This window comes from Humulus lupulus, chromosome 2, assembly GCF_963169125.1.
Source record: "Humulus lupulus chromosome 2, drHumLupu1.1, whole genome shotgun sequence".
In the NCBI taxonomy this organism is placed as follows: domain Eukaryota; kingdom Viridiplantae; phylum Streptophyta; class Magnoliopsida; order Rosales; family Cannabaceae; genus Humulus; species Humulus lupulus.
In genome coordinates, this window is record NC_084794.1 from 132,852,123 (window position 1) to 132,861,748 (window position 9,626).

Consider the following 9,626-nt stretch of genomic DNA (forward strand, 5'->3'; position numbering starts at 1 on the left):
TCCTAACACCTAGTGGCATTGGGACACTGAAAGGAGACCAGCTGGACGCTCGAGAATGCTACAGGATCTCGATGAGGGGGAAGGTCCAAACAAGTGCACAAGCACTTGTGTTCATCCGAGAAATAAGCGAGACAGTCTACGAAGTTGAAGAAGAGATCGACCCCAGGATAGAAGAGGATAGGGTCGATCTCAGACCAATCGAAGAGCTCAAGGACATAGAGATCGATGAAAAGGATACCACAAGGGTGGTAAAGATAGGGAAGAACCTTCCAAAGGATGCAAGATAGCAATTAATCCGCTTCCTGAGGGAAAACCAACATGTGTTTGCATGGTCGCACTCAAACATGATTGGAATCAGCCCAAACATTATAAGCCATGCACTCAACATAGAAAAAGGCTTCCCACCAAAAAAATAAAAAAAGAAGGCTCCTAGATGATGAAAGGAAGAAAGCATTGAAAGAGGAGGTCGAAAGGCTGAAGGCAAATGGCAAGTGGCAAACTTGCATTGATTATTCAGACCTCAACAAGGCATGTCCAAAAGATTGCTTTCCCATACCTCGAATTGATCAGGTCGTATAGATGCTACCGTAGGTCACGGCATCATGTCGTTCATGGATGTGTATTCTAGATATAACCAGATAGTCATGTATGCATCTGATCAGGAACATACGAGTTTATGACCGATAAAGTTTGGTACTGTTACAATGTGATGCCTTTCGAGCTCAAGAACGTCGGGGCCACATATCAAAGATTGGTGAATAGGATGTTTGTCGAGTAAATAGGGAACGGCATGGAGGTTTATGTGGACGACATGCTGGTGAAGTCCAAACATAACTATAACCATGTTGATGATCCCGCAGAATGCTTCGCTGTACTCTGAAAATACAACAAGAGACTCAATCCACAAAAATACTCATTCGAAATATCCTCGGGAAAGTTTCTCGGATTCATTGTAAATGCTCGGGGCATAGAGGAAAACTTGGATAAGATCAAGGCATTTATCGATATGACCTCACCTCGAAAACATAAAGATGTCCAGATTTTAATTGGACGAATGGTGGCCTTAAGTAGGTTCATATCAAAATCTACAGACAGATGCCTTCCATTCTTTAATCTTTTGAGAGGGGGCAAGAACTTTGAATGGTCAGACGAATGCGAGCTCGCTTTTCAAGGCGTTTAAAATCACCTCACTGAACCACCAATCTTATCCAAACCAATCACATGTAAGTATTGTACATATACCTCGCCACAACTGAGCATGCAATTTGCGCAGTACTTGTTCAAGAGGATAAGAAAGTACAAAACCTGTTTACTATGTTAGTAAAAGGTTATTGAGGGCAGATTCAAGATATCCATTAATGGAAAAGCTGGCCTTGTGCTTGATACATGCATCTCGAAAGCTCCGACCTTACTTCCAGGCACATCCTGTACACGTATTGACTGATCAAAAATTGAGGCAAGTAGCGTCCGGAAGACTGTTAAAATAGGTAGTTGAACTCAGAAAATTCGAGATCACTTATCACCTGAGAACAACGATCAAAGGATAAGCCTTAGCAGATTTCATAGTCAAATGTACGGGAATCACCAACGAGGAAGTCATAACCCCATCCCACGAGCTATGGAGACTTTACGTCGATGGGTCTTCAAATGAGAACGGATCGGGGGCAGAAATTATTTTGATTAATCCAACGGGAATTCATTTTCACTCAGCCTTACAATTTGGCTTCGAGGCGTCAAATAACAAGGCTAAATACGAAGCACTACTAGCAGGACTTCGGATAGCTTCCGAGCTTAAAGAAAAAGCCATCCATTGCTTCAGTGATTCCTAGTTGGTTTTCAACCAGGTTTTAGAAGAATACCAGGCTTGGGGAACCAAAATGACAACTTACTTGGAGAAGGTCAAAGCAGCATTCGGGCAATTCGAGTTCTGCGGGAGCAAAACTCGAATGCAGATGCTTTAGCTAGGCTCTCCACAACCAAGGAAGCTGATACACTCAATGTGGTGTCAATCGAGTTCCTACCGGTCCTAAGCATAGTCGAGCCTGAAGAAGATGGCATCAATATGATTGACTCACAGCCAACCTAGATGGCTCTCATAATTGACTACCTCAAAACCAGGAACCTCCCATCAGACCGAAATGAGGCTAGAAAACTTATGTACAAGATACCAAGGTACACTATCTTGGAAGGGAAATTGCACAGAATAGGGTATTATGTGCCATTGCTTAGGTGTGTAACTCCACCCAAAGCCAGAAATTTTTTAGAAGAAATCCATGAAAGATTTTGCGGAGACCACACTAGGGGGCATAGTCTATCAAAAAAGGTGATTAGGCAAGGATACTTCTGGCCTACAGTAAAAGCGGAATCGTTCGAATGCATCAAGCTCTATGATAAGTGTCAGCAATTCACTTCAATTCCGCGAGCTCCACCAACCGAGCTCATCATGATGAGCTCTCCATGGCCATTCACAGTATGATGAATCGACCTCATAGGATCCTTACCAACAGGAAAAGGGGGAGTAAAATATGTCGTAGCTGATGTTGATTACTTCACGAAGTGGACCGAGGCCAAACCTCTAGCCACTATCACCTCAAAGAAAGTTTTGGATTTCATGGTGAAGAATATAATTTGCAGACACGGGGTACCAAGGAAAATAGTATTAGACAACGGAACCCAATTCAATAGAGAATCGTTTACACAGTTCTGCGAAAAGAATGGGATAATCAAAAAAATTTCCTTAGTAGCCCATCCACAAGAAAATGGCCAAGTCAAAGCCCAAAACTCTGAAAAGCTCTATTAAGAAAAGGCTTGAAGAGGCTAAAGGAAAATGGCTAGAGGAATTACCACAAGTCCTATGGGCCTACAGAACGACAACTCAGACCTCGAAAGGACATACCCCCTTCTCCTTGGCTTACAATTGCGAAGCTATGCTACCTATTGAGGTCGAAATCCCAACAATCATACGCGAGGCCTAGGACCAGACCTCAAACAAATCCCAACTTGAAGAAACTCTAGACCTAATTGAAGAAAAATGAGATGAAGCCCAACTTAAGAACGCTGCATACCAGCAAATGGCTACAAGATACTTCAACAAGAGGGTTCGAGATAGAAAATTTGGATTGAAATATTTGGTGCTCAGACGCGTGTTTTTGGCCACACGAGACCCCTCGACAGGCGTGCTCGGGCCTAATTGGGAAGGACCCTACCAAATTGAATCCATTATTCAACCTGGTGTTTATAAACTAGCGAGATTAAATGGAGAATTGGTACCACGAGCTTGGAATGGTGAACATCTACGACCTTATTATTACTAATGTGTGAATGATGTTTATTTATTTGTAACCAAGCTTGTACTTAATTTTTGCTCTTTATCAATAAAGCACTGATTTTTATTCAAATTTTGTGTATTTTTATTGTTGTACTTTTTGCAAGCTCTCAAAAATCAATAACCTAAGATTGCAATCATAAGATATTAAGGGGGCATAAGTGGTATACAATCATACCATGAGCTCGAAAATATAGCATCAATAAAACTGAAATAAAATTAGTCAAAGTGTATGGATTACTAACCAAACACAAACTAAACAAGTCTAGAATGAACCAGCAAATTATAATCGACATGATTAAAGTTGGAATTCTAGATAAACCAACAAAAAATTTATAAGTCGAGACAGAGCTGGAAATTTTTGCAAATAAGTTTCAACCTAGCAACCTTGAGGCCATAGTTGAGGATGAGGAAAAGTTACTATAAATAAGCGAGAAATAACTAGACTAACAAGGTTACATGCCAATAAGTATTTCATAATAAGTGGTAAAGTAATATTCGATTTTGAGGATAACGAGGTCAAAAAATGTGCAATCGAAAGAACTATGTATGAATACATGGAAATTCGAACTTAAGCATGACAATATTTGTATAGATGAACAAATACAAAAAGTACTTTATGGCATGCTCGAAATATTTCAAAGCTAGGAATATGAACTGTGTGATAAAGGAAAAAATGATGAAGGTAAATAGTATGCATAAAGATTTGGAGAAACGGATTTAAGCATAAAAAATAAACTACCATTAAAACATAAACTTATCAAATAACTCAACCTTAGTTAAAATTGTCTTTGCCCCAAGGGCATAAAAAAATTATATATATATATATATAAATGTGTAATTACAAAGGAAACAAAAATGGGTCGCAAACCATGAGTTGGAATTTAAGGATTGGCGGCCCCATCAACTACAGTCCCGGCTTGCTCGATGGCCTCCACCGCCTCTTCAGCATCGAGCATGGCCACTTCCTCATCCAATCAAGCTTGCCATCTGGTGACAAACTCGGTTTCCCTGGTGGACAGAAACTAGTATCAAGGTCGGGCTTGTTAGCCCAGATGCGATACATCGCCATGTCAACGATGTGATCTTTTTTGGTCCTAAACTCTTCAAGAAGACAAGCATTCTCACTCTCGATGAACTCGAAAGTCGTCTTCTTATCCTCCTCCAACTTGGCATTTTTCCCCTGGACCCTTCTGATATCTATATCCCTGGCCTCCACCTCCTTACGGGTTGCTTCTAGCGTGGCGTCCAGCTCCTGGACCGTCTTAATCTCTGCATCTTTAGCTTCCACCTCCCTCCGGGCTGCTTCCATCTCTAGCCGAGCCTTTTTAAGATCGTCCTTGGCCCTGAGCTGTGCATCTCTGGCCTCTTGGGCATGCACCTTGCTCGTTGCAACCTCTTGGTTCAGGATATAATTATGCTGAATGAAGGTTAAGAAGGCCTGCAATTAAAAACTGATGTTAAAAACAAAGAAATAAAGAGTTGGCACAAAAACATGGAGCCTGTCAATTCTTAGAAGATAACTTACTGAAGAGAGTAACTCTCCACTCTTGTCAAAAAGAGTGTTGGCATTCTGGCAGGTGGTCAAGAAATCCCACTGGGGAGCCCCGAGGCTGCTAAGGCATTGGCTCACACAAGTCAATGCATCAGAACCAAGCTGGACCCCAGAAGTACCGGCAGCGCTATCGACCACAAATTTAAGCATGTAGGTTGTGATAGTGAGGTGGCAGTCTTGGATAGGAGGCTGGGCAAGATGAGCTTGTTTTAGTTGACTCGCAGGAGGAGGGGCCACGACTTCCGTTAGTCTTGTAGGGTCGGTGACCTGGCCTAGGTCGGAAGGCTTCGAGACTAATGGGGGCAGATCAGACTTCTTGGTGAGCTTGGAAGGGCGGCCCCCCTTTTGAGATGCTCGGTGGTGTTTGTTTGCTCTTGAGGCAACATGTTTATTGAGAAGTTTGTCCAAGTTCGAATCCATCTCACCTGAAAAAAGGAAGAACAAAACATCAAGAGATGATTATATGTTAGTGTATGATGAGACTTCTAGGTGAAAAGAAACCTAACTGGAAGATTTTGACGAGCTTGAGCTCGGGGACCAGGAAATCCCTCTGCCTTCTGATGACTCTAAGGGGGTTCCCTCTCTATAGGTGGGAGACAGTCTCGTTAAATCCCTATAATCGTTTGTCCCATACTGGATAGCAATCCTGTCCCAGACTTCGTTTAGACTATACATAGTCTCGTACTTCCCTAGCCAACTATCGAACCTATGGACTTTAAGATCTACCCCGACCAGACCATGAAATTCTTCCTAGGATTGTTAAAAAGAACCACTACATTAGGCTCCTGCCTAAGAAGAGTAGGAGACCACTTGGACAAGTCTAACACTATTTTACCTCTGTTTGCTAAGCTCAGTGAAGCCTTGTCCTGAGCTTCAGTTCTTGAGCATGGGAGCTCAAATAGAGGATGAACAAAGGCTCGGGCTTGTGAGCTCGAGGGTCTCCTTCTGGAGGGAAGCTTGGCGGTTGGTATAGGGACATCTTCCCATCTCGCAAACTCACGGATTCCCGAGTCATCGGTGGACTCGCCTTCACCCACGAGACCGCAAGCCTGGAGCTTATCCTCGTGAAGGAGGTAAGCGAGGGACTGCCAACCGTAAGGAATCTTGAGAATATCTTCCTTGTGATCTTTCATGGCCTTAGTTGGCCCTGGTCGGTGGTAGTTGGTTGTAGGAAAGATCTGAGTGAGCATTTCGAGCTCGAAAATAAAAGAAAAAGAGAATTAAAAAGAACCATGGCGAGATACTTACAAATTCGCTAGAATGAGTAAAATTGGGAAGGAGTGAGGACATCTGTCCAAAAGAAGATGGTTTTGAAGTTTGGAGGATGATTGGGAATATCCTCGAACAACCGCTTCTCCTTCGGGTAGCTCGACAGATATTAAAACCCATCTCCTCCATGAGCTCGAGAAGGGTTACTCTTAAGACAAAAGAGATATAGAATCTCCCGTGTTGAAGGCCTGTCCCATTTCATCTCATGGTACAACAATTTCATAGCGGTCAGAACTCTGTACGAGTTAGATTGGAGCTAGAATGGGACGATGCCAGCATAATCCAAGAATTTCCTAAAATAATCCTTTAGGGGAAGTAAGGCCCTAGCTCTCATGTGCTCGCGACTCCAGGCCGCGAGCTTGACCTTCAACTCAGGGTCGTTATCACCCAGAGCATAGCAACTCCTTTTGTTGGAGCTTGCGTGTAACGTCCTACATAGCCAAGACCGTTACACTGTGTGTTTGTAAAGGTGAAAGACTTGCTAACCAAGTTATTTATTTAAAGACGTGTCACTGGAACTATAATTGAACTAGGGTTAAAAGGTTTTGGTCATAAAAGATACATTTCATTTAAATAAACATTTCGTACATGGGATCCCAAAAGAAATAGAGTTTAAAGGACGGTTTACAAAATTTCAGGGTTATATACAACTACAAGCCACTCTAAGGGAAAAATAGACATTTAAGGTTCTCTTGTTCCTGTCCATCCCACGACCGTGGCGGCCGAGCAGCTAACTATGTACATTCCGCCTCTAGAGCTCTCCAAATCAAGGTTGATCCAGCTTACCTTGTCTTTACCTGCACCACGTAGCACCCATGAGCCAAGGCCCAGCAAGAAAACCATAACATCATAGCATGAACAATATCAATAATCAAACAGTTCATTGAGCATAATCAAACACTCAGCAGTCCACAGCATTCACACATCAGTGAACATAATCAGTAAATTCACAGTCTCATTTTCAGATATTCAGCATATCATATTCATCAAATTAACATCAATAACCAAGTCATACAATAACCAGGGTCATCGCCCTTAGATCGCACCCTCTGTTTACCCCACTGACTTCGGTCCACTTAAACCGAGCTCAGTTAATATTAAGTTGTCCTCAGCTACCAATGGCTGAGCCGCATCCTGTGTGCCAATATTAATTTTGGCACTCTTAGGTCGTTTATGTCATGTTCACATGGCATAATACCACCATACAATAATGCATACAGGTATGGGGAACCCTTAGTCCCAACATAGTCATACAACCGGGTGCAGTTTTCTTACCTTTAATTATGAACGCTCTGATTACGAGAAATGACCCTTGAGCATGATCCCTTTCCCGAGCCCTAGCATACACCTAGTCACAACCAAGGTAAAAGATTCCATCAATAATAATTGAATAAAGGTTTCCGGACTAAGTTCTAGCCTTCGTAACATCGAATTCCACCAAACACGGTAGTGGAATCGATCACGAGCATCCTAGGTTAAGTCCCCACACCTAAAACCTCATCAAAGCCAAAATTTCCCTTAAGAGCTGCGACCCTAAGCCCCCCATGCCACGGCCTACCTCCAACTAAAGGCCCAGCCTCTCCAAACAGCACACACGAGTCGTGGCCCTACACTCCCCATGCTGCAGCCCGCCCTTCACTTCGGCTCCCAACAGTTTTAGAGGGCCGCGGCACACCAAGAATAGAGTCGCTACCCGACCCCTCCGAACCCAAAAAAATCCCCATTTTCAACAATCAAACCTCAACCAATTTAACCCAAAATCACCTCAATGACATAATTTAACCATCACAATAATTCTAACATGTTCCCAGTAGCAAAACACAACAGAAAACTAGACTCAAAACTCCAATTCAATCTTCAATATCAAGAACCCAAGAACACTAAAAACCCAGCCAAAAACTACAGAGTTAAATAGCTAAAATCATAATTCAGTGCTTACCTCAACTTCTGTCTGAACCACCACATTGTTACTGAATTAGTCCCCAAGACTCCAGCTCAAATCCTTGAGTTTCTAGCCCAAATTCTCTTGGTTTCCACAAGTTAGCTTGAGAGAGAGAGTTTGAGAAAGAGATGAGTGAGTTAAGAGAAAGAAAAGGGTCGGTTTAAGAGTTTCTACTTGTTTCCTTAGATTTGTTTTATCTAACTTAGGTTAGTTAAGTTAATCCCAAAGCTCGGGGTACCAAAAACGTCCCCGAGGGCAAAATGGTAAATTTCCCCAATATTCCCTCCTAAACTCTCTAACTTCAAAAATATCTCCAACTATTTATTTTCATAACTCGATAACCCAAATTAATATCTAATAACCCCTTGACTCGCCCCGAGTCAGGTATTGGGTCCCGTTGTGACTTTTTTGCTAACTAGCTCCCTAGGATCGCCTCGAGCCACATGCTGCAAATATATCCACATAATAATGTAGTCTCCACAATTATAACATATAATCACATTTATGCCATCAACGGGCCAAAATTACAAATATGCCCCTTTAAGCTAAACAGGGCCTACATGCATACTAATACCCGTAGACATGCATTTCATATATCCACATAATCATATAAGCATGCTTATCACAGAATCATGCATTAAATCATTAAAATCACATATAAACCAATTACGCCCTCCCGACACACTAATCAAGGCCCTTAAGCCTTATTAGTGATTTTTGGGTCGTTACATTACGGGCCGACACATCAGTTTGTCTGATAACTTCAACCCATGGTGGGCGAGTAACTCTGAAATATGCCCAGTAGAGGTGACGGAGCTTTGATAATGTTCGGCCTTGAAGAAAGAATCCTGACTGGAATGGAAAGAGTTTTAGAGGTGGTTGGCTGGTTCGAAACGTTCTCCATGAGGCTGAATGAAAGCTCGCCCAGAGAAAAGGCTATGGTAACCCTACACTTGGGATCTAAAATAATTGGCTGGATCTCGGGGTCCGGGTCAGGGTACACAACAACTCGAAGCTTCTTTTTGTTTCCCTCTTCGACCTCGTCGATCTGGCGTCGAAAATGGGCTCAAATGTCTTCTCGTTCGAGTTGTTCCTTGTGTTTATGGATCAACCGTTGGTTTCGTGTAAACGGAGATTCAGGTCGAGGAGATGGTGGGTGGTAAGGAATAGCAAGCTTGAGCCCCCACCGATTCTCTGAAGACTGCAAAATTGAACAAGAAGTTAAAAGGTGAGGGCCCATTATTTAAAAGAATGAAAAAACAAAAATCTTGATAACTCGAGGTTGCAAGCTCGAAATAACAAGATCACCTTAATCGAGCCTGAAGGTTCGAAATAGCGAGATTAACTCAAATGCCAACACCGAACTATTGAAAAGTTCGGGGCATCGAGAGTGTACCCACGCGAGAGTGGGGTGGTTAGTGTCAGTTTGGAGTATCCTGAGTTTCTAGTGAAAAGTGGGCAGTTACCCAAAAATGAGATACTATTAGGATACATGCATTAAAACCCTAATCCAAAACCTTTTTCCTTAAGCAACA

At 42.5% G+C, this 9,626-nt stretch overlaps 1 protein-coding gene across 1 annotated transcript; it reads right to left on the reverse strand.

Moving 5' to 3' along the window:
• Positions 1–4,191: 4,191 nt before the first annotated feature.
• LOC133816306 (uncharacterized) lies at positions 4,192–6,022 on the reverse strand. The gene is made up of 2 exons (XM_062248868.1): positions 4,854–6,022; positions 4,192–4,766 (listed from the first exon to the last, which is right to left on the reverse strand). The coding sequence occupies exons 1-2, from the start codon at positions 5,298–5,300 to the stop codon at positions 4,233–4,235; spliced, it is 981 nt and encodes a 326-aa protein (XP_062104852.1). The 5' UTR covers positions 5,301–6,022; the 3' UTR covers positions 4,192–4,232.
• Between the last annotated feature and the right edge of the window lie 3,604 nt (positions 6,023–9,626).